Raw genomic sequence first — 25,941 nt, 5'->3', positions numbered from 1 at the left:
CATACCCGAGATGGTAATTTATAAAGGAAAGCAGTTTAGTTGACTCACAGTTCAGCATAGCAGTGGAGGCCTCAGAAAACTTCCCATCGTGGCATAAGGGGAAGCAAATACATCCTTCTTCACATGTCATCAGCAAGAGGTGCCAAGCAAAAGGAGTAAAAGCTCCTTACAAAACCATCAGATCTCATGAGAACTCACTATCACGAGAACAGCAGCATGGGGGTAACTGCCCCCATGATTCAATTACCTCCCACTGGGTCCCTCTCATGACACATGAGGATTATGGGAACTACAATTGAAGATGAGATTTGGGTGAGTACACAGCCAAACCGTATCACTCTGTATCAAAAAAAAGTCACGTGTATATTTATTTATACACACACACACACACACACACACACACATACTTTTTTTTGAGACAGGAGCTCCCTGTCACCCAGGCTGCAGTGTAGTGGCATGATCACAGCTCACTGCAGCCTTGACCTCCCAGGCTCAAGTGATCTTCCCACCTCAGACTCCCAAAGTGCTGAGAGTACAGGCGTGAGCCACTGTACCCAGCCATATGCATATATTGAGCAATGTCTGTTTTCATTCCTTATTTCTTTATAATACAACATAAGACATATTGACTTTACATCAATATTTAAGTATTGTTAATTTTACATCATAGTATTTAAGTTATGGGATATCAGGAAAAGAGTAAACATCACCCAAGAACTTCACCTTCTCTTCTCGGGATGGGATTAATGCATTTCTGATTGTACATAGGATAGTTGTGTCATGGTAGGCAGAAATAATACCTTGCTATTATCTTTGAGATTAAATATTCTTTAAGGAGATGCATATGGGTGCCAAGTTGATAAGAGGTGGACTTGTGATGCTTAATTTTAGGTGTCAACGTGACTGGATTAAGGAATACCTATAGAAATGGGGAAGCATTACTTCTAGGTGTGTCCATGAGGGTGTTTCTGGAGGAGATTGGAATGTGAGTCTGTGGATTGAGTGGGGGAAGATCAATGTAGGAAAGCAACATCCAATCAGCTGGGGTCTCAGAACAAAGAAGACAGAGAAAAGGGCCAGGCGCGGTGACTCATGCCTGTAATCCCAGCACTTTGGGAGACGAGGTGGATGGATCACCAGGTCAGGAGTTCGAGACCAGCCTGACCAACATGATGAAACCCGGTCTCTACTAAAAATACAAAAATTAGCCGGGTGTCGTGCCACATTCCTGTAATCCTAGCTACTCAGGAAGCTGAGGAGAATCACTTGAACCCAGGAGGCACAGGTTGCAGTGAGCTGAGATCAGTCACTGCACTCCAACCTGGGTGACAGAGCGAGACTCCATCAAAAAAAAAAAAAAAAAAAAAGAAAAGAAAAGAAAAGGAAGGAAGGAAGGAGAGAGAAAAGAAAGAGAAAAGGGAATTTCTTTTCTCCCTCTCTGTCTCTCCTGGAGCTTGAGACAGTCTTCTAACCTTGGACATTAGAACTCCAGGACTTGCACCAGCAGCCTCACATGTTCTCAGATAGAATTATACCATTGGCTTCCCTGGTTCTGAGGCTTTCACACTTGGACAGAGCCATGTTACTGGCATCCCAGGGTCTCCAGCTTGCAGATGGCATGTCCTGGGACTTCTCAGCCTCCATAATCATATGAGCTAATTCCCTAATAAATCCCCTGTCATCTATCTGTCTACACTGTTAGCCTGTCTCTCTGGAGAACTCTAAGAACATTAATCTATACTTTAATCAAGAATATGCAGGCTACAGCTGTGAGGCAAGATGCTTTGAACCAAGAAACAAGAAGACTTGAGCTTTCAGTTGTACCACTTACTGATGAAGTAAGAATGTTAGAATTAGAAGAAACCAATTAGAGACATCCAGGGTGATGTTATCTTCCAGCCCAAACTCAATGGTTTTTAGAAGCTCAAAAACCAGTCATGAAAATGCATTTTATTACCTTACAGCCACAACTGAAAAGTTCCTGCCCTCAACGTGAATAATTTCTCTTAGATATTTCGCTTTGAGGAGTGATTTATATTTATGATTTCTCTTACTTAAATGAGGGCCAAATTTGTTTTGAGAGCAAGTAATAGCTTCAGTTTAAGCTGTGCAGCAAGGTGGCTCTCCTCTAGCCCTGGGAGGTTTCCAACAAGCCAAAGTTTCCTCTCAGCTAGGGTTGCCAGACTGAGCAAATGTAAATGTAGCAAACGGAAATATAAAATGTAAAATGTTTAGGAAAAAAAAGAAGAAAATCTCCAGCAACTAGGGGTAAGCAATGAGTTCTTAGAGACTTGACACCAAAAGCTCCATGCTTTAAAGGAAAAAATGATAAACTGGACATCATCAGAATTAAAAACTTTACTCTGTGAAAGACCCTCTTAAAGAGGATGGAAAGACAAGCTACAGACTGGGATAAAATTTTTGCAAACTATGTATCTGATGAAGGTCTAGTATCTAGAAAACAAAGAACTCTCAAAACTCACTAATGAAAAGGCAAAAAAAAAAAAAATTGAGCTAAATCTTGGTTTCTACTATCATTCTTCAATTAGAGGACGCAGGACTCGTTGGAGAAGTAACTGATTCTTGGACTGGAACAGGAAAAATACAGGATGAACCTGGAGCATCTCATAGTAGCAGAAAGTTTAGAAGGGCTTAGAAAAAACACACACACACACACACACACACACAAAACAATGGGTGTGTGTCAGAAGGATAATGGAATCAATGGAAAGAGCTTCCAGTGGCCTAAGTGGAACAATTAGAGCAATAAAATGAATAAGGCAGCATTAGAGCATAACCCAAAGTATAAAATAAACATCCATGAGTCCATACTCAATAAGAGATTAGGCCAATCTTCCTTGTAGGGAAATTCCAAATAATTTACATAGATATTCCACTCCCAAGAAGATGAAGAATAAGTTCCACACTCCTTAAGTGTACAGCTGTGTATACTGACTTTCTTCCAGAGTATAGTGTGAAAAATGGACAAAAAAGAGTATAGTGAAGAAGTCTGACCAACACTACCTCAGCCAGGTGATTAAGGTTAATGTTAACAGTACAAGTCATGTTGATAGCATATGCCCTTGATACGACTGATGAGAAGGGTAAGTTGCCTCTGTGGTCTTCCTCCCTAAAACCCATAGCCCCCATCTAGTGATGAGAAAAACAGACAAATCCCAATAGAGAGCTGTCCTAAAAAGTACTTTGCCAGTACTTGACAAAACTGTCAAGGTCATCAAAAACAAGGAAAGCCTAAGAAAGTGTCACAGCCAAGAGGCCCCTAATGAGACATGATGACCAAATGTAAGGTGGTATCCTGGATGGAATCTCAGAAGAGAAAAGGGATATTAGGTAAAAACTGAGAAAACTAAATAAAGTATGGCCTTTTGTTAGTAATAATCAGTATTGATCCATTATGACCGATGCACAACACTGAGTTAAGGTGTTAATAGGGGAAACTGGGTGAGGGGCATATGGGAATTCTCTGTAGTATCAAGTATCATCACAATTTGTCTGTAAGACTAAACTATCCTAAAAGTAAAAGTTTATTAAAATAAACCTAATTAGAAAATAGGCAGAATACTTGCAATATATTTCACAGAAAAGAATATACAGATCACAAATTAGCACATGAAAAGATGTTCAACATCATTAACAATTAGAGGAATGCAAGTTAAACAACAATGACATATCAAAACACACCTATCATTATGGCCAAAATTAAAAATAGTGATAATACCAAATACTGGCAAGGATACAGAGAAACTCATACATTGCCTGTGAGAATATAAAATGGTATAGCCATTCCAGAAAAATACGGCAGTTTCTTTAAAAATTATATGTGCAACTAAACTAAGACCCAGAATTGCACTCCTAGGCATTATTTCATTTCATAAGAAATAAAAACTCTTTTTTTTTTTAGACGGAGTCTCGCTGTGTCGCCAGGCTGGAGGATCACTTGAGGCCAGGGATTCAGGATTAACCTGGGCAACATAGATCCTGTCTCTAAAAAAAAGTTGTGTGTGTGTGTGTATTTTGAGACGGACTCTCGCTCTGTCACCAGGCTAGAGTACAGTGGTGTGATCTCAGCTCACTGCAGCCTCCGCCTCCTGGGTTCAAGGGATTCTCGTGCCTCAGCCTAAGTAGCTGGGATTACAGGCATGTGGCACCACACCCAGCTAATTTTTGTATTTTTAGTAGAGACACGGTTTCATCATGTTGGCCAGGCTGGTCTTGAACCCCGACCTCATGATCTGCCCACCTCAGCCTCCCAAAGTGCTGAGATTACAGGCATGAGCCACTGCAACAGCCAAAAGTTTGGTTTTTTTGTTTGTTTGTTTTGAGATAGAGTCTCGGTCTGTCACCCAGGCTGGAGTGCAGTGGTGCGATCTCGGCTCACTGCAAGCTCCACCTCCAGGGTTCACACCATTCTCCTGCCTCAGCCTCCCAAGTAGCTGGGACTACAGGTGTCCACCACCACACTTGGCTAATTTTTTGTATTTTTAGTAGAGATGGAGTTTCACCGTGTTAGCCAGGATGGTCTCGATCTCCTGACCTTGTGATCCGCCCACCTTGGCCTCCCAAAGTGCTGGGATTACAGGCGTGAGCCATTGCACCCAGCCAAGTTTTTTTTTTTGTTTTTTGTTTTTAATGATAGAAGAGGCTGGGCATGGTGGCTCATGCCTATAATCCCAGCACTTTGGGAGGTGGATCACTTGAGGTCAGGAGTTCAAGATCAGCCTGGCCAACATGGTGGAACCACATCTCTACTAAAAATACAAAAAATTAGCTGATGTGGTGGTGGGTCCCCATAGTCCCAGCTACTCAGGAGTCCAAGGCAGGAGAATTTCTTGAACCTGGCAGGTGGAGGTTGCAGTGAGCTGAGATCACACAACTGCACTCCAGCCTGGGTGACAGAGTGAGAGTCTTTCTCAAAAAAAAAAAAAAAAAAGAAGAAGAAGAAGGAAAAAAAGATGGAAGAAACGTAAAACACAATGTTTTAGAAGTTAGAAGAAAAAGTTTGCCAGGCATGGTAGCTCATGCCTGTAATCTTAGCACTTTGGGAAGCCAAGATAGGTGTTATCGCTTGAGCCCAGGAGCTCAAAACCAGCCTAGGCAACTTAGCAAAACCCTGTCTCTACAAAAAAATACAGAAAGAAGTAGTCAGTTTTGACGGTGTGCACCTGTATCCCAGTTACTCAAGAGGCTGAGGCAGGATGATCAATTGAACCAGGAAGGCAGAGGTTGCAGTGAGCAGAGATTGTGCCCCTGAACTCCAGCCTGGATGACAGAATGAGACCCTGTCACACAAAAAATAAAAATAAAAGAAGATAAAGTTGTATAAATCTACAAAGTACCACAAAAAGGCAAAACGTTTTTTAAAAAAACAGAAAACATAAAATTAAAGAACCAGTCTGAGGCCTACAGTCAAAATAGCAGTAATTCTAGAAAGTAAATATCAGGGAAGACTGGGATGGAGGAAAGAGGGAAATTAACAAACAAACAAAAAATCAAACAATTTCATAGGACTTAATGGTATGAGTTTCCAGAATGAAATGGCCCCAGCAAAATGGATAAAAATGGCCCTACAACAAAGCTACTCTTAGGAAATTTCAGAACAGATGGGCCCCCCCCCTCAAAATTCTATAAGCTTCTAGATAAAAATATCAGGTTTTATACAAAGGATCTGGAATCAGAATGGCATATGCTTCTAAACAGCAATTCTGGAATCTACAAGACAATATAACAATGCCTTTAAAATCCTTAAGATAATCATTTCCTAGAATTCTATACCCAGCCAAACTATCAATCCATTGGCTAGGTGGAACAGACATTTTCAAATATACAAGATCAAAATAAATTATTTCCTATGCACCCTTTTCCAGGAAGCACCTGGAGAATATGCTCCACCAAAATGAGGGAATAAACAAAAAGAGAAAGACATAGGATACGAAAAGCAGAAAACCAAAAGAAGAGACAAAAAGAATTCCCAGGATGACCCTATGTACTATGCCAGGAACATACTAGTTTTCCAGTCAGAAGAGTTCAGGACAGACTTCTTCAGAAGTTTGAAATTGATAAAATATTTATTTTATATATATATATATATATTTAAAAATATATTTAAACATTTAAAAATATATATTTAAATTAATATATAATATATATAGTATTTTAAATTAATATATATTATATATATTAATGGCCAGGGTGATCTCCTGACCTCAAGTGATCTACCCACCTCAGCCACTCAAAGTGCTAGGATGACAGGCGTGAGCCACCGTGCCCTGCCAATATTAATAATTTTTAATCATTTTTTTATTTATCTTAATTTTTAAATTTTCTTTTTAATAGAGGCGAGGTCTCACTATGTTGCCCAGGTTGGTCTTGAACTCCTGGGCTCAAGCAATCCTCCCACCTTGGCCTCCCAAAGTGCTGGGCATACGGGCATAAGCCACCATGCCCGGCCTTGTCTGAGCATCTTGAGAGACTTAGACAACTGAGAGAAGGTAGATAAGCAAACAAAACAAATATGACAGATGATATAATTCCAGGGAAAACAAGTTGTTAGGAAAGGAAATCAGGTTACTATATAGCTAAATTCTGCTTAGCATTTACATAGTCAAGATAATGTACGATGAAACTACCAAATAAGTATATTGAGGCCAGGTGTGGTAGCTTAGGAGGCTAAGGAGGGAGGATCACTTGAGCCCAGCCAGGCATTTGAGACCAGTGTGGGTAACATGGCAAGACTTCATCTCTACAAAAAATTACAAAATTAGCCAGATGCGGTAATGCATGCCTCCCAGCTACTGGGGAGGCTGAGGCAGGAGGATCCCTTGGGCCCAGGAATTTCAGGCAGTAGTGAGCTGACGGCGTGCCATTGCACTCCATCCTGGGTGACAGAGTAAGACCCTATCTCCAAAAAAATATATATATATATATAGAGAGAGAGAGAGAGAGAGACAAAGACAGAGACGGAGACAGAGAGAGAAACCTGGCCGGGCACGGTGACTCACACCTGTAATTCCAGCACTTTGGGAGGCCAAGGTGGGCAGATCACGTGAGGTCAGGAGTTTGAGGCCAGCCTGGCCAACATGGTGAAACCCCGCCTCTACTAAAAATACAAAAATTAGCCAGGTGTGGTGGCACGCGCCTGCAATCCCAGCTACTTGGGAGGCTGAGGCAGGAGAATGGCTTGAACCTGGGAGGTAGAGGTGCAGTGAGCCAAGATCGTGCCATTGCACTCCCACCTGGGTGACAGAGCAAGACTCCATCTGAAAAAAAACATAAAAACTCAATTGAAGCTGGTTGAGGTGGCCCATGCCTATAGTCCCAGCTACCTGGGAGGCTGAGGCAGGAGGATCACTTGAGCCCAGGAGTTTAAGACCAGTAGAGCAAGACTCTGTCTCTAAAAACAAAATTTTTGATTAACAAAAGAAAAACTCAATTGAAAGTGGTTGCCTTTAGAGAAGGAAAAATGGGGGTGGGATCAGGAGAATGCTGCCTTTCATAGAACTGACTTTTTAAACTCATAACTTCTACGAATTGAGGTAAATGCCTCACTTTTTTTAAAAAAAGAAGTAAAAAAAAGTAAAGTTGTAAAAGAAAAGCTCCATCAATGATCCATCCCCCAAAAACTTTTTTCATGCCTATTTAATCTATCTTCTTCAAAATTTTTTTAACCTGCCTACCTTTAATGGTATTATTTACATTAACCAACCAAAGAACTGTTTTCAAAACCCCATTTGTAAAAGCATTTAAAAGAATTCTGCACCAACATGTGGAGACACATATAATCCAACCCCCATATACTTCATTAGGGCTTATTTGTTTAAACATTTACATTGGCATTCATACTTGGAACAACAGAGGGTTATTATTTAAAAAAAAAACAAAACAAAACAAAAAAAACATAGTTGTGTTTATCATGCCAGGACTGGGTAACTTTATTCAAGACTTTGACAAAATGATCCCCAAGGTAATATAAATGTAGACACTTTAAAAAGTCCAGATGCGAAATTTCAAGAAAACTTTGAATTCAATCCAAAGTCAGTATTAAGTCAAAAGTTGAACCAGTTCTACAAATTATAAATACTATTTTCCTTCTTAAGTTCATATATTTTTTGAGATAGATTACCAACTTAGTTTTCTTTGATATTGGTATTTGGAATAATTTTAACATGATTTAACATTTTTAAGTTCTAAATCTATACTTATCCTGAATATCTTATTATAGTTAAAAATATAAATCCAGAAGTGACAACTCGTCCTTACAGAATAATTCCAATAATAAATGTAGAAGGACTGAGAGAAATAGAAAATCACCATTAGAACACCACGGTAGTAACTGCCACAAGCAAGATCTGCCAATGGATAGTAAAATGAGCAAAAGTTTAAGCAGAAACGGGACATTTGCATAGTCTCAGGGTATCTCCGCAAATATTCAATAATTACAAGGAAAACACAGTAAGTTTACAGTAGCAAATCCTAGCAGACACCACCTTAGCATAGTGATCAAGGTTAACAACACCGGAAATACATTACAACATCAGGTATCCCCTGTTATGATACACTGTCACAGACTGGAAGACAGGACTTAGACATGACAGCTAAATGCAAGGCTGGGTCTTGGCACAGTAAAAGGACATTAGTGAAGACTGAAATCTCTACTTTTTAAACTTTCTACTTTAGTTAGTATTATATCAAGGTTAATTTCTTAATTTTGACAAATGTTCTATTGTTATGTAAGATGTTAATATAAGGGCAAGGTGGGTGGTGGGTGCAGAGTATACAAGAACTCTACTATTTTTACAACTCCTCTGTAAGTCTAAAATTATCTCAAAAGCTTAAAAAATAACTGTTAGAAAACATACATGTGTATGTGCATAACATGTACATATATATAAATCAAGACTTCATGGAAATTGGCATCTTGGGCACTCAGTAAAAGAGTAGTGTTCTCTTCTGAATTATTCATTGTCTTACTGGTAACTTAGCTTTAAGGTCCTCCCCCTTCTAAACTTTTAATCTCAAGTATAAATTTCCATTTTCATAGAAAAGCCTTTTTTAAACATTCCTATATTAGGCCAAAAATAAAATCCTAGAATAAAATTATCACCATATTATCTTATAAAATCACTCATCCCAACCATAAGACCCAGCCAGTATTTTTACTACATTTCTTCTCCTCATCTAATATGTTTGTATTGGTTTGGTTTGGTTTATGAGTGGAGACAGCTAATATATTTAGTATTTATTCATAGGCGTGACAGTCTAAGGGAAAAAAATTATCACTTGGGTATCTTATGAAGAAACAGCTGTTTTTCCAAGAACCAATATTGTGTACTCACCTCAGACATAAAAAGTTATTTACCAAGTCTCTTCTATCTAACAGCATAGAGCTACCCAATCAAGGCCAACAAAGACCCTTTCAATATCCTTTTCTTAAATTTGGCTATAAAATGACTGTTAATAATGGTAATACATGTTTTTTTATTAACAGGCAATTTTATCTTATGCAATTTAGGGAAATAAACATAAAATCTACCTTTAAATGAAGAAAATAATAATTTCTCACTCTAACTATGGCTGATTCATTCCCTGAGCATGAATCCCCTTTTACCCTCATTGTTTTTAACTATAAACTGAGCTGAAGTCTGCTCACAAGTGAAACTAATATTTTAGATGGAGAATAATATTACCAAGTAATCATATTTATTACTTTTTGTAGTCATTATTTCTACTCACTGTGGCATTTAATGTTTCATCTATATCTCTCTATCACAATGCCCTCTATAGAAGCAGCAATAGTGAAAACATAATTACACTTTGGGAAAAAAAAAAAAAAACAGGTAATTTTTAAGTGGATCTTTATCTAAATACAATAAAAAAGCAATGAAGAAAAATGTCTGTAAAATTTTCATTTTATGTCAATGCCATTTCCAAATTCACCTTCCACTACTACCATGAACAGCAGAAGTGGTTTAAAAAATAAAAAATAAAAAACTCTAACCTAACGATCTATACAAAAAGGGAGACAATTTACTCACTACACATTGCAGTATATTCAAGTGGTGAAAAGATATAAATTCTTTCAGAACTGCCATACCATCTGGCTGTCAATATAGTCTCTTGAATAATTATATTAAACATATTACTACAAAATGTACCAAGAAGTAGAGAATAATGCTATATTTGTGAACTGCAAATAAAACAAAACAGAATTCCAAGAAGGCTAAAGTCTAAGCTATAATTACACATGAAGTGTATTTTGAAAGCAGTTACAATGTACAAAAATGGGATAAGATATCCAGCTGTTTAAAAAACACATCCTGTTTGTCTCAGATTATATCCAGTTTCATCTGGTAGGTTTCTGATAAGCCTGTTACGTGAAGTGTGTTTCCCTCCTGCTGAGAAGAAGCAGCTTGCAGATATCCATAAATTTTTTAAGAAGGAGTGAGTCTACTTGGCAATATTGGTAACTCCATAGTTTCCTATTACATTCATTCGTCTGAAAACTGAAAACAACTCAAGACTAAAATATTCTTCCATTCCTTTTCCAGTTTTTCAAGTATAAAATCAAAGGAAAGTTGGAATGTATTGCTTCTTGTCACCAACAGGCATTTCAAAAGGAGGGTAATTAACCAAATCAAGTGTTCTTTGGTCAAGTTAGTAACAGGCTTCCACTTTGTTCTAAATCCTTTCATAATCCTTTTTTTTCTAATTTTTCCAATATGGCCTGAATCTTACAAACAGCCTCTTTTCTGGCCTGCCGTACAGAGTCCTGGCCCCCAGTTTCAACTGAATCCAGTTCCAAAAGTTCCTTGGTTAGCATTTCTTCCAGAAGCCAGTATGCTTTGTCTGTCTTTTTTCCTACAAATTCTTCTACTTCTTGTTCAAGATACTGGACCTTCTCCAGCACATGTATGATTTTTTTAATACTCGGAGGAGTACTTTCATCTGAAGGTACACGTTCTTCAGGAAGACTGCTACTTTGATCTTGATTGTTGGGATGGTTACTGGTGGCATTACCATACAGCTGAGGCTCAGCACTATACTGGACCTGGCAATCCAAAAGATCCGAATCATCATTGTTCACTGTCCCCGAGGATTCGTACTGATGCACACTGCAAGGAAAGTTGTGCCGGTTCATACTTTGCTCTGATTGGCTATAGGGGTATGAAGAATCCTTGGAGTGGAAGAGCGAAAAGAGGAAAAGAGCTGTTTTAATGGGAATCCATCAACATCAAATTTGTTAGCCCACATCTTTCACTTGACCAGAAAGGTACATGAAAAGATTCCCTAACAATAAAATTGGACCCTCTACTTAATCATTCGCAAAAAACACAGTCCTGAGAAGATAAAAGGGAGTGTGCCGCCGGGCGCGGTGGCTGAAGCCTGTAATCCCAGCACTTTGGGAGGCCAAGACGGGCGGATCACGAGGTCAGGAGATCGAGACCATCCTGGCTAACACGGTGAAACCCCGTCTCTACTGAAAAAAAATACAAAAAAGTAGCCGGGCGACGCGGCAGGTGCCTGTAGTCCCGGCTACTCGGGAGGCTGAGGCAGGAGAATGGCGTAAACCCGGGAGGCGGAGCTTGCAGTGAGCTGAGATCCAGCCACTGCACTCCAGCCTGGGCGGCAGAGCGAGACTCCGCCTCAAAAAAAAAAAAAAAAAGGGAGTGTGCCCTGTCAGACAAAAGGCACCGAATTTCTGAGTTATAATGGCTGGAACCTGCCTTGTGGCAGGTCCATCACCATGAGCACCTCATAATCCATCCTGTGACCTAACCAATAAGAATTAGTTTTTCCCCTAAAAGGTTAAAAACCTCAAGCAAGATCTTGAAAAGGAAGACAGCCACAGTGATAATGTTCAAGTCTGTGGTTTAAATACAAGCTCATACTGCAGATACTTCACATTGGTTTTGTCTTCTGTTCATAGATTATTTGAAATAGTAAAATGCAGTCTTTGCATTTAACATTTAGAATTACAACAAACAGAAAATGTGGATCTTTCTGTCTTTTAACAAAAACAATGTGAATCTAAGTCTTCTCTAAATATAAAGTTTATTTAAAAAAAAAAGGAAACCAAGCTGAGGTAAAGCTATAAATAGTCACCAACTTTTTGCAATTAGTCCCCATTTTACACAAACCAATACAGAAACGATATAAACCATGTTATGTTCTCTTAATTACACACACATGAAAGGAACAACGTTTAGGTCTCCTACCTTGGGCTGCTGGAGTGGGGGTGAAGGGGGTGACTGGGGAGAGCCACTGCTAGGCCATGGTGAAGTACTTTCAGTCATGTAGAGATTGCCAGGTGGTGCTGCGGGCGCTGACGAAGGCCATGGATAACGGCCACCCATTCCATAAGCACCAGGAGAAGGCCACGCATCCTCTTGTGGTCGTACAGTTGGTCCTGATTGTGGAACACTACGATTACCATCTCCATAAGAATAATGGGGCAGGGTCATTCCAGGGTTCTAGATTGAGAGGAAGAAATATACTAGTCATTGTTAAAAACTTATAATAAAAATATTCTACTACAGGCAGATTCTGAGATGCTTCCTCTCTTCTTAAAAGAGTATACATTCACTGCTACTGGACTAAACTGTAGTAACTCTAATCAGCTGCAGTAATTTATCCAAGCCTCAAAAAGTTGGTTCCAAAGATACCAGGGGTAGATTTAATGACAATAAAACTCAGAAGGAATAAGGCCTAAAAATTCAATGGATGAAGCCCAAGTCTGTCCCATAGACACTATAAACAAATGGACTCATATGCTATAAGGAAGCACAAATAAAGACATGTTAGAACTCCTCTTGAAGTGAACAGAGAAATAAACATAGTTATTCACAGAATATTAAAAAATATGAAACTAACAGGGCACTAAAAAAGGCTAAGATTTGCCTGGCACGGTGGCTTATGGCTGTAATCCCAGCACTTTGGGAGGCTGAGGTGGGCAGATCACAAGGTCAGGAGATCAAGACCATCCTGGCCAACATGGTGAAACCCTATCTCTACTAAAAATACAAAAATTAGCTGGGCGTGCTGGCGTGTGCTTGTAATCCCAGCTACTTGGGAGGCTGAGGCAGGAGAATCTCTTGAACCCAGGAGGTGGAGGTTGCAGTGAGCCGAGATCATGCCACTGCACTCCAGCCTGGCGATAGAGCAAGACTCCGTCCCAAAATTTTAAAAAAAGGCTAAGATAGGGAAACTTTCAAGCAGCAAATCTCTAAGATTACTTTCAGTATAAAAATGTATGATTATGAGATTATGACATCTAGGGTACCTTCAGCCAAAGTCCATATACTGCAATAGCTGCTATAGATAAGAAAGGCATCAATATAAAAGACTTCCCAATCTAGAAGTGCCTTATTAAATCAGCACTAGTATGAACAGATGCCCTTCCACTGTTTACAAGAGGCAGAGACTTTGAATTCATTTTTTTCCCAACAAAAAACAACTCACCTGTGAAGCCGGATATCCTGGAACCTGTCCCCTAAGAGGGGATGCTTCAGTCTGACAGTCCTGCTGGGGATAGATCCAACGAGAGACTGGAGTTGGGCTGTTGCCAGATGAACGGTAAGTACTTGGAACTTCTGTGGAGTAACTGGTCTGAGTATAACCAGGTGCATAATAAGCCCCTGAGTATGAGGCAGTATTTGCCCCAGGGCCTGGGGGGTATGTTGGACCATATGCTCCATTTGTATAAGAATTCAAACTCTGAAAAAAAGCAAGTTGAGAGAAAAAAAGATGAATTAGTAGAAGAGCTGAAATGCCCTAACTTAATGCCTAAACTTGAAAACTTTGAGAAGATGTTAATCACAAATGCAGGCCAGGCACAATGGCTCACGCCTGTAATCCCAGCACTTTGGGAGGCCAAGGCGGGTGGATCACCTGAGGTCAGGAGTTCTAGACCAGCCTGGCCAAAATGGTGAAACCCCATCTCTGCATCTATAAAAATTAGCCAGGCGTGGTGGCAGGTGCCTGTAATCCCAGCTACTCGGGGGACCGAGGCAGGAGAACCGCTTGAACCCGGGAGGCAGAGGTTGCAGTGAGCCAAGATTGCTCCACTGCACTCCAGCCTGGGGGACAAGAGTGAGACTTCGTCTCCAAAAAAATAAAATTAGCCAGGCATCATGGCGCACATCTGTAGTCCCAGCTACTCAGGAGGCTGAGGTGAGAGGATTGCTTGAGCCCAGGAGGTCAAGGCTGCAGTGAGTCATGGTTGTACCACTGCACTCCAGCCTAGGCAACAGAGTGAGACTCTGTCTCAAAAAGTATATGAAAACAAAAAAATTATTTAAAAGACTATAGAGGCAGATCTAGCTCTGCCATAGGCTTTGTATTTAACCTCCCCTAACTTCAGTTTCTCCATCAGGAAAATGAAGATCATAAATGTATCTTTGAGGATTACTGTCAAAATTAAATAAGATGACATATATAAAAGGTTTAGCATAGTGTCTGGCACATAGTATGCTCAATAAATGGTAATTATTTGCATTATCACTGTTGTTAGTATTATCATGGCTGGGTCACGACATGAACCCAGACCTGACTCCAAAGTCCAGTTCTTTGTATTATACTATCACTCTGCATCCCAAATGATACCAACAACAAACTCCTCACATATTGCTCACTGTAGTTTTAAATAACCTATTCAGACTCTTATCCACACTCAGAATCCTCAGTTTAATAATCCAAATGAGATTCAAGCTAGGCAGGCATGCTGGCTCATGCCTGTAATCCCAGTACTTTAAAAGGCTGAGAAGGGAGGATCACTTTTTCTTTTTTTGAGACGGAGTCTCACTCTGTCACCAGGCTGGAGTGCAGTGGTGAGATCTCGGCTCACTGCAACCTCCGTCCCCCAAATTAAAGCGATTCTCCTGCCTTGGCCTCCCCAGTAGCTGGGATTACAGGCGTGCTGTAATTTTTGTACTTTCAGTAGAGACGCGGTTTCACCATCTTGGCCAGGCTGGTCTTAAACTCCTGACCTCATATCCACCTGCCTCAGCCTCCCAAAGTGCTGGGATTACAGGCATAAGCCACCACGCCTGGCCTAGAAGGGAGGATCACTCCTGAGTTACAGACCAGCCTCGGGAACATAGTCAAACCCCATCTATTAAAAAAAAAAAAAAAAAAAAAAGTAATTTTTTAAAAAAGATTCAGGCTTAATGCTAAATTTAAATGATCACCTCAATGTTTTCTATTAATTTCTACTTTACCCTTTAGAAACAGTGAAAACACAGAATCAAGTTCTCCTATTCTCATCTCTATCTCTAAGACTATATAATCTTTCCCACTTCAGGTACGATGATACCCATGACCAAATAATTCCATGCAGGATGAGGTGTAATAAACAGTCTGCAATGCATTCCCTGAGCAGAAGACCATGAACCACCACTTTGTTAAAACTACTAAGAGGCTGTTAAGGTCTTTGGGCATAAACAAAGAACTCCTTAATACATCACACACACAACTGGAGACTTAATAAAACATTATGCGACTTTTTGTACTGTTGTTCAACTTCTAGAAATCCTAAGGAAATGATTCAACTAGAGAAAAAGTTATAGGCATGAAGTTCTTCATTGCAGTATTATTTACAATCACATAAAACTGTAAACTACCTAAATGTCCTATAATAATGGAATCTTTAAGTAGATTAAAGACTATTCATTGAAAAAACTGTATTCAGCCAGGCGCGGTGGCTCAAGCCTATAATCCCAGCACTTTGGGAGGCCAAGACGGGCGGATCACGAGGTCAGGAGATCGAGACCATCCTGGCTAACACGGTGAAACCTCGTCTCTACTAAAAAATACAAAAAAAAACTAGCCGGGCGAGGCAGCGGGCGCCTGTAGTCCCAGCTACTAGGGAGGCTGAGGCAGGAGAATGGCGTAAACCCGGGAGGCGGAGCTTGCAGTGAGCTGAGATCCGGCCACTGCACTCCAGCGCGGGCGACAGAGCGAGACTCCGTCTCAAAAAAAAAAAAAACTGTATTCAGTCTTCAAATTTTACTGTTATGGCCAGGCGCAGGGATTCATGTCTGTAAAAATCCCAGCATTTTGGGAAGCCAAGGTGGGAGGATTGCTTGAGCCCAGGAGTCCGAGACCAGCCTGGGCAAACAGCAAGACCTCATCTCTACAAAAAAAAAAAAAAAAATTAGCTGGGTGTATAGTCCTTAGCTACATGGGAGGCTGAGGCAGGAGGATTGTTTGAGTCTTGGAGTTCAATGTTACAGTGAGCTATAATCAAGTCACTGTTCTCTAGCCTGGATGACAGTAAGACCCTGTCTTCAACTAGCTAACTAAATATTTTACTGTTAGAATTGACCAGATATTTAATGATATTAAATAATTATTTTTAAGGTTTTTTTTCCTTTTAAGTTTTAATAATGACATTGTGGTTATGTTTTTAAAACTTCCTTATATTTTAAAGAAACATACTTAGGTATTTATAAGTGATAAAATGATATCTGAAATTGCTTCAAAATATTCCAAGGAAATACTCCAGAATAAATACAAGATGGCCATGTACTGATACCCACTGAAACCAATAGATAGGTTCATGTTAGTTTAGTGTGCTATTCTCATTGCTTTTATGTGCTTTTGTTGTTTATTTTTTTTCTTCTTCCCTTCTCACAGGTGTTGGTTTTGTTTTTTTTGTTGTTTTTTTCTTTAAATAGAAATGAGGTCACGCTATGTTGCCAGGCTAGTCTCAAACTTTTGGGCTGAAGTGATTCTGGCACCTCAGCCTCCCAAAGTACTGGGATTATACCACGCCCAGCCATTACTTTTTTTTTCTCCCCAAGACACCCAGAGTAGAATGCAGTGGCACAATCACGACTTACTGCAGCCTCAAACTCCTGGGCTCAAGCAGTCCTCTCACCTTAGCATCCTAAGTAGCTGGGACCACAGGCATGCACCACCATGACTGGCTAATTTTTGTATTTTTTGTAGAGACAGGGTTTGGCCATGTTGCCCAGGCTTATCTGGAACCCCTAGGCTCAAGCAATCCACTCGCCTCAGCTTCCCAAAGTGCTGGGATTACAGGTGTGAGCCACCACACCTGGCCAGCCATTACTTTTGATGCTTGAAAATTTCCTTGATTCCTGGAATTACTTCCTGGTTTTGAGATGTCTTCACGAGTTCATAGCTTCTTTTCCCAAATAACCACTGTCCTGACAGATCATGAAGCTGTCACATGCATGTTTATAAAAGAACACAAAATCAGAAGATTATATAACAGTCTTGCAGTTGCTAAAGATGTTTGCTAAGGATGAGCTAAAGATCCTATTTCAGAAACATGGCAAAGTTTTTAAGTCTTCATCTGAAAAGCAACTTGTGTGAAAGTTGCCAACGCCAAGATGGAGTCACCTACATCCGACCCAAAATGGATGGGGGAGGTCATGAAGGAGGGGATCTCACGCACACATGTCTGCAATAAGTATTATCACAAGGACTTTTTTTTTTGAGACAGGGTCTCACTCTGTCACCCAGGCTAGAGTACAGTGGTACCATCGTAGCTCACTGCAGCCTAGATCTCCCAAGCTCAAGTTATCCTCCTGCCTCAGTCTCCCGAGTAGCTAGGACTATAGGTGTGAGCCACTGCACCCAGCCTATCACAGGGCTTTCTAAAAACTCACAAGAAATCCCTGTAGATAAATGTATAATCCCCATGTGATGTTTCAACAGAAAATACACATGTGCTCACCTCAAAAAGGTGTATGTCTAGACACCTTTGGGTTCTTTTAAATCCAACAACTTGTATGTTGTATCTAAAAACACTTGCACATTATTACTGTTGCTTTTAAAAAGTTACTACTAAATTATAAGTTAATCTTTTTTGAACCTACATATGAATGTAATAAATACTTTTACCTAAGGGGGAAAATGTCATGAGAAAAAGCAATCTTTTTTTTTTTTTTTTTTTTTTTTTGAGGCAGAGTCTCGCTCTGTCGCCCAGACTGGAGTGCAGTGGCGCGATCTCGGCTCACTGCAAGCTCCGCCTCCCGGGTTCCCGCCATTCTCCCGCCTCAGCCTCCGAGTAGCTGGGACTACAGGCGCCCACCACCGCGCCCGGCTAGTTTTTTGTATTTTTAGTAGAGACGGGGTTTCACCGTGTTAGCCAGGAGGGTCTCGATCTCCTGACCTCGTGATCCGCCCGTCTCGCTTTGTCTCCCTCTTACATTAACTATAAAACTACACATGCTACTCTCCAAACTGATCTATGATGCAATCTCAATGAAAATCTCAGCTGTCTGGCCGGTTGCAGTGGCTCACGCCTGTAATCCCAGCACTTTGGGAGACCAAGGCGGGCGGATCACCTGAAGTCCGGAGTTCGAGACCAGCCTGACCAACATGGAGAAACCCCGTCTGTACTAAAAATACAAAATTAGACAGGCGTGGTGGCGCATACCTGTAATCCCAGCTACTCCAGAGGCTGAGGCAGGAGAATGGCTTGAATCCGGGAGGCACAGGTTGCTGTGAGCCGAGATCGTGCCATTGCACTCCAGCCTGGGCAACAAGAGTGAAACTCCGTCTCACAAAAAAAAAAAAAAAAAAAAAGAAAAAGAAAAAGAAAATCTCAGCTGCCTTTTTTGCGTAAGTTGAAAAGCTGATCCTAAAATTCATATGAAAATGTAAGTGACTCAGAATAGCCAAAACCGTATGGAAGAAGACAAAGAAAAAAGAGTCCATCTCTTTGGAGAGACTCACACTTACTGATTTCAAATTTTACTTCAGAGTCACAGTAATCAAAACAGTTTGGTATTGGCTTAAGGACAGACATATAGATTAATGGGGCAGAATTGAGACTCTGGAAATAAACCCTTACATGTATGATTTTTAAGAAGGGTACCAAGGCTGGGCACGGTGGCTCATGCCTGTAATTCCAGCACTTTGGGAGGCCAAGGCGAGTGGATCACTAGAGGTCAGGCGATCCAGATCAGCCTGTGCAACATGATAAAACCCCGTCTCTACTAACAATACAAAAAAATTAGCCCGGCATGGTATCAGGTGCCTGTAATCCTAGCCACTCGGGAGGCTGAGGCAAGAATCACTTGAACCCGGGAGGCAGACGTTTCAGTGAGCGGAGATGCGCCACTACACTCCATCTTGGGTGGCAGAGCAAGACTCTGTCTCAAAAAAAAAAAAAAAGGGTACCAAGATAATTCAGTGGAGAAAGCATAGTCTTTCAACAGATGATACTGAGACACAACTATCCACACGTAAAGCAGTGAACTTCGGGCCGGGCGCGGTGGCTCAAGCCTGTAATCCCAGCACTTTGGGAGGCCGAGACGGGCGGATCACGAGGTCAGGAGATCAAGACCACCCTGGCTAACACGGTGAAACCCCGTCTCTACTAAAAAAAAATACAGAAAACTAGCCGGGCGAGGTGGCGGGCGCCTGTAGTCCCAGCTACTCGGGAGGCTGAGGCAGGAGAATGGCGTAAACCCGGGAGGCGGAGCTTGCAGTGAGCTGAGATCCGGCCACTGCACTCCAGCCTGGGCGACAGAGCGAAACTCCGTCTCAACAAACAAAAAAAAAAAAAAAAAAAAGCAGTGAACTTCGGCCTTATTTTGCACCATATTGCAAAAATTAACTCAAAATGAATCATAGACTAAATGTGAGAGCTAAAACTATAAAAAATTTTAAGAAAGAGGGCCGGGCGCTGGGCCTGTAATGCCAGCACTTTGGGAGGCTGAGGCAGGCGGATCACGAGGTCAGGAGATCGAGACCATCCTCGCTAACATGGTGAAACCCTGTACTAAATATACAAAAAATTAGCCTGGCATGGTGGTGGGCGCCTGTAGTCCCAGCTACACAGGAGGCTGAGGCAGGAGAATCACTTTAACCCGGGAGGCAGAGCTTGCAGTGAGTTGAGACTGTGCCACTGCACTCCAGCCTGGGTGACAGAGCGAGACACCACCTCAAAAAAAAAAAAAAAAAGAAAGAAAGAAAGAAAGAAAGAAATCACAGGAGTAAATCTTTATGATCTTTGGTTAAAGTCTTCTTAGATAAGACATCAAAAGCAGGAGCAACAAAAGAATAGAAAAATTGCACTTCATCAAAATTAAAAGCTTTTGTGCTTCAAAGGACACCATCAAGAGTGTGAAAAGCCAACCCAAAGAATGGAAGAAACTATTTACAAATCATATACAGTCATTCACTGCATAACGATGTTTCAGTCAGTAGTGGACTGCATACATAACAGTGGTCCCACAGGATTATAATGGAGCCGAATAACTGTATTGCCTAGTAACAGTGTAGCTGTCATATGTGATAGCACAATGTATTACTCACCTGTTTATGGTGATGCTGGTGTAAACAAACTTGCTGTGTGCCAGTTGTATATAAGTATAACACATACAATTATATGTAATACATAATACTTGACGACGATAATTGACTGTGTTACTGGTTTATGTATTTACTACACACTACACTTGTTACCATTTTCTTAGCGTGTACTCCTTCTACTTGTACATTTTTTAAAGGTTAACCGTAAAACAGCCAGAAGGAGGTCCTTCGGGAGGTATTCCAGAACCAGGCATTATCATAAGAGATGACAGTTCCCATTCGTCTTACTGCCCCAAGATGAGAAGGTGAAAGAGAGTGATACTGATGATCCTGACCCTAGGTTGCCCTATGCTAATGTATGTTTGTGTCTTCCTTTTTAACAAAAACAGTTTTAAAAAAACAAAAACAGCCAGGTGTGGTGGCTCACGCCTTTAATCCCAGCACTTTGGGAGGCCAAGGAGGGTAGATCACGAGGTCAGGAAATCGAGACCATCCTGGCTAACATGGTGAAACCCCATCTCTACTGAAAATACCAAAACTTAGCCAGGTGTGGTGGCACGCGCCTGTAGTCCCAGCTACTCGGGAGGCTGAGGCAGAATTGCTTGAACCTGGGAGGCGGAGGTTGCAGTAAGCCAAGATCACGCCACTGCACTGCAGCCTGGGCGACAGAGTGAGACTCCGTCTCAAAAACAAACACAAAAACAAAAACAAAAAAAACTTAAAAACAGGAAAAAGCTTAATAGAATAAGGATATAAAGAAAGAAAACTTTTTTTTTTTTTTGAGACGTCTGTCACCCAGGTTGGAGTGCAGTGGCGTGATCTCAGCTCACTGTAAGCTCTGCCTCCCGGGTTCAGGCCATTCTCCTGCCTCGGCCTCCTGAGTAGCTGGGACTACAGGCACCTGCCACCTCACCCAGCTAATTTTTTGTATTTTTAGCAGAGACGGATTTCACTGTATTAGCCAGTATGGTCTCGATCTCCTGACCTCGTGATCTGCCCACCTTGGCCTCCCAAGAGCTGAGATTATAGGCGTGAGCTACCGCGCCCAGCCCCAAGGAAACATTTTTGTACTGCTGTACAGTATGTTTGTATTTTAAGCTAAGTATTACTATAAAAGAGTCAAAGCTTTTTAAAATTTAAAAGTTTATAAGGCCCGGTGCAGTGGCTCACTCAGGTCTGTAATCCTGGCACTTTGGGGGCCTGAGGTGGACAGATCACCTGAGGTCAGGAGTTCAAGACCAGTCTGGCCAACATGATGAAACCCTGCCTCTACTAAAAATACAAAAATTAGCCAGGTGTGGTGGCACACGCCTGTAGTCCCAGCTACTAGGGAGGCTGAGGTGGGAGGATCACTTGAATCCAGGAGGTGGAGGTTGCAGTGAGCCAAGATCACGCCACTCCACTCCAGTCTGGGGGACAGAGTGAGACCCTGTCTCAAAAAAAAAACTTAAAATAAAATAATAAAATAAAATAAAGTTTATAAAGTAAAATGTTAACAGTATTTATTGAAGAAAGAAAAGTATTGTTATACAAATTTATGGTAAATTAAAGGTACAATGTTTAAAAAGCCTACAATAGTGTACAGTAATATCCTAGACCTTCACATTCACTCACCACTTACTCACTGACTCACCCAGAACAACTTCCAGTCCTGCAAGTTCCATTCATGGCAAGTGCCCTGTACAGGTGTAATATTTTGTTATCTTTTATATGTATTTTTACTGTATCTTTTCTATGTTTAGATGTGTTTAGATACACCAATACTTACCATGGTGCTACAGTTGCTTATAGTATTCAGTACAGTAACATGCTATACAGGTTTGTAGCCTAGAAGCCATAGGCTATACCATATAGCCTAGGTATATAGTAAGCTGTACCATCTAGGCTTGTGAAAGTACACTCTGTTTGCACAATGACAAAATCACCTCTTGATGCATTTCTCAGAAAAATCCCCATTATTAAGCAATGCATGACTATATCTGATAAGAAACCTGTATCTAGAATATATAAAGAATGCTGAAAACTCAACAATAAAAAGACAACCCAATTTTAAAATGGTCAAAGAATCTTTTTTTTTTTTGAGACAGAGTCTTGCTCTGTCACCCAGACTGGAGTGCAACGGTGTGATCTCATCTCAGCTCACTGTAACCTCCGCCTCCTGGGTTCAAGCAATGCTCCTGCCTCAGCCTCCCAAGTAGCTGGGATTATAAGTACCTGCCACCATGCCCAGCTAATTTTTGTATTTTTATTAGTGAAGGGGTTTCACCATGTTGCCCAGGTGGGTCTCAAACTCCAGACCTCAAGTGATCTGCCCACCTTAGCCTCCCAAAGTGCTGGGATTACAGGTGTGAGCCACCACACCAGGCCCAAAGAATCTGAATAGACATTTCTCCAAATAAGATATACAAATGGCTAATAAGCACATGAAAAAATGCTTAAATCATTAATCATCAGAGAACTGCAAATCAAAACCACAATGAAATACCACTTTGCACCCACTAAGATGGCTATAATAATTTCTTTTTTTTTGAGACGGAGTCTTGCTGTGTCACCCAGGCTGCAGTGCAGTGGCACAATCTCAGCTCACTGCAAGCTCCGCCTTCTGGGTTCATGCCATTCTCCTGCCTCAGCCTCCCAAGTAGCTGGGACTACAGGTGCCCACCACCACGCCCAGCTAATTTTTTGTATTTTTAGTAGAGACGGGGTTTCACCATGTTAGCCAGGATGGTCTTGATCTCCTGACCTCATGATCTGCCCACCTCGGCCTCCCAAAGTGCTGGGATTACAGGCGTGAGCCACCATGCCCGGCCTATAATAATTTTTTTTAAAGGAAAATAAGTATTGGTAAGGATGTGGAGAAATCAGAGCCCTCATACATTGCTGATGGGAATACAAAATGGTGTAATCCCTTTGGAAAACCATTTGCCAGTTCCTCAAATTGATAAATATAGGGTTACTCTATGAACAAGCAATTCCATTTCTAGGTATAGACCCAAGATAACTAAAAACATATTGCCACATAAAAACTTGTACATGAAGGCTGTAGCAGCATCATTTATAATAGACAAAAAGAAAGACAACCCAAATATCTATCAATTGATGAAATTTGGTATATCCTGACAACATGGAGAAGGCTGAAAACATTACATAGTGACAGAAACCAGAAACAAAAGGCCACATACTGTATGATTCCATACAAAATGTCTGGTTAGAAAAATCCTGAGAGATAAAAAGTAGATTACAGGTTGCCACAAGCTGAGGGGAGGGAGTAATGACATTTTAAGTGCAGGGTTTCTATTTGGGGTGACGAGAGTGTTCCAGAATTAGACAGTGATGATGGGTAAACTTTGTGAATATACTAAAAACCAACTGCATTGTACACTTTGAAGGGTGGATTTTGTAGTATGTGGCCAAACCACAACTATATAACATTCAGCAATAACGATGTCTACTTCTCAATTTCAGTCACAGGGATGAGGCTGACACAAGTAAAATGAAAGTTTGTGGTAAGTACTAACATGATCTTTATTTTACATTCCATTATCTCTGATCAGCCTCATCCTGAAGTTCATATATACATGATCATTATAGGCTAGGCACACAGGCTTACACCTGTAATCCCAGTGCTTTAAGAGGCCAATTTGAGAGGGTAGCTTGAGGCTAGGGGTTTGAAACCAGCCTAGGTAACACAGAAAGACCCTGTCTCTACAAAAAAACAAATGAATTAAAAAGACATGGTGATGTGCACCTGTAGTCCCAGCTACTCAGGAGGCTAAAGTGGGAAGATCACTTGAGGCCAGGAGGTAGGGGATGCAGTGAGGTGTCATCATCACACTGTACTCCAGCCTGGGATACAAAGCAAGACCCTGTCTCAAAAAAAAAAAAAACAAAAGCCGGGTGCGGTGGCTCACGCCTGTAATCCCAGCACTTTTGGAAGGCTGAGACAGGCGTATCTGAGGTCAGGAGATCAAGACCATCCTGGCTAACACGGTGAAACCCCATCTCTACTAAAATTACAAAAAATTAGCCAGGCATGGTGTGGGGTGCCTATAGTCCCAGCTACTAGTGAGGCTCAGGCCAGAGAATAGCGTGAACCCAGGAGGCAGAGCTTGCAGTGAGCCGAGATCACACCACTGCACTCTAGCATGGGCAACAGAGCAAGACTGTGTCTCAGGGGAAAAAAAAAACAAACAGAAATATGGCTAGATAAAAACAATTATGGAAATATGCAAATATGACAATTACTCCTTTGTCAGTACAACCATTTTGAAAAGTAATTTGGCTGTATCTAATAAAAATGTACACAACCTGAACGGGTGTGGTGGCTCATGCCTGTAATCCCAGCACTTTGGGAGGCGGAGGCGGGCAGACCACAAGGTCAGGAGTTCGAGACCAGCCTGGCTAACATGGTGAAACCCCATCTCTACTAAAAATACAAAAATTAGCTGGGCATGGTGGTGGGCACCTGTTAATCCCAGCTACTCGGGAGGCTGAGGCAGGAGAATCGTTTGAACCTGAGAGGCAGAGGTTGCAGTGAGCCGAGATCACGCCATTGCACTCCAGCCTGGGCGACAGGGCGAGACTCCATCTCAAAAAAAAAAAAAAAAAAATGTACACACCTACAGCCGACAATTCCATACCCTAGGGAAATTCTTATCTCAAATTTATATAACAGAAAGATGAAAACCAACGATGAGCAAAAGAAGCAAGCTGCAGCAGAGTGTTTGTTAGTATGAAATCACACATATCAAGTTTAAAAACATGTAAAATAAAAGTATATAAAGTTTATGGATACATAGGCAAGTGGTAAAGGCATAAAAACACAAATGGGATCATAAATACAACTTCAGGCCGAGCACGATAGCTCACGCTTGTAAACCCAGCACTTTGGGAGGCCAAGGTGGGTGGATCACTTGAGGTCAGGAGTTTGAGACCAGCCTGGCCAACATGGTGAAACCCTATCTCTACTAAAAATCCAAAAACTGGCTGGGCGCGGTAGCTCACGCCTATAATCCCAGCACTTTGAAAGGCCAAGGCAGGCAGATCACGAGGTCAAGACATCAAGACCATACTGGCCAACATGGTGAAACCCCATCTCTACTAAAAATACAAAAATTAGCTGGGCGTAGTGGTATGTGCCTGTAGTCCCAGCTGCTCGGGAGGCTGAGGCAGGAGAATCACCTGAACCCAGGAGGCAGAGGTTGCAGTGAGCCAAGATCACGCCACTGCACTCCAGCCTGGTGACACAGCAAGACTCCATCTCAAAAAAGAAATCAAAAAATTAGCTGGGTACGGTGGTGCATGCCTGTAGTCCCAGCTACTTAGGAGGCTGAGGCAGGAGAATCGCTTGAACCTGTGAGGAGGAGGGTGCAGTGAGCTGAAATCACACCACTGCACTCCAGCCTGGGCGACAGAAAATGACCCTGTTTCAAATAACTAAAAAAATAAAATTTCAGTAAATGAAAAGAAGTGTCATTGGGTTTCAATTAGTATTTGGTTTACTTCCTTCTTAAAAATCTGAAACAAATGTGGCAAATAGAAATTGACAAATTAGAATGCTAGATTTTTGGGTTTTTTTGTGTTTGTTTTTTGCTTTGAGATGGAGTCTTACTCTGTTGCCCAGGCTGGAGTGTA

The 25,941-nt window shown here is 41.2% G+C and overlaps 1 protein-coding gene across 2 annotated transcripts in view; it reads right to left on the bottom strand.

The window, feature by feature from the left end:
• Positions 1 to 7,919: 7,919 nt before the first annotated feature.
• Positions 7,920 to 25,941, bottom strand: part of BAG4 (BAG cochaperone 4) — a 37,886-nt gene continuing 19,864 nt past the window's right edge. For both annotated transcript variants that reach the window (XM_033231047.1, XM_033231041.1), the window contains 3 exons: positions 13,477 to 13,731; positions 12,234 to 12,488; positions 7,920 to 11,191 (listed from right to left, as the gene is read on the bottom strand). In XM_033231047.1, the coding sequence (XP_033086938.1) occupies positions 10,706 to 11,191; positions 12,234 to 12,488; positions 13,477 to 13,731 (996 nt within the window). In that variant the 3' untranslated portion in view covers positions 7,920 to 10,705. The remainder of the gene's footprint in view (positions 11,192 to 12,233; positions 12,489 to 13,476; positions 13,732 to 25,941) is intronic.

Source organism: Trachypithecus francoisi, unplaced genomic scaffold, assembly GCF_009764315.1.
Source record: "Trachypithecus francoisi isolate TF-2019V2 unplaced genomic scaffold, Tfra_2.0 Contig01440, whole genome shotgun sequence".
NCBI classification, from domain to species: domain Eukaryota; kingdom Metazoa; phylum Chordata; class Mammalia; order Primates; family Cercopithecidae; genus Trachypithecus; species Trachypithecus francoisi.
The sequence above is the reverse complement of the archived record's forward strand: the minus strand, read 5'-3'. Positions and strand labels throughout refer to the sequence as shown.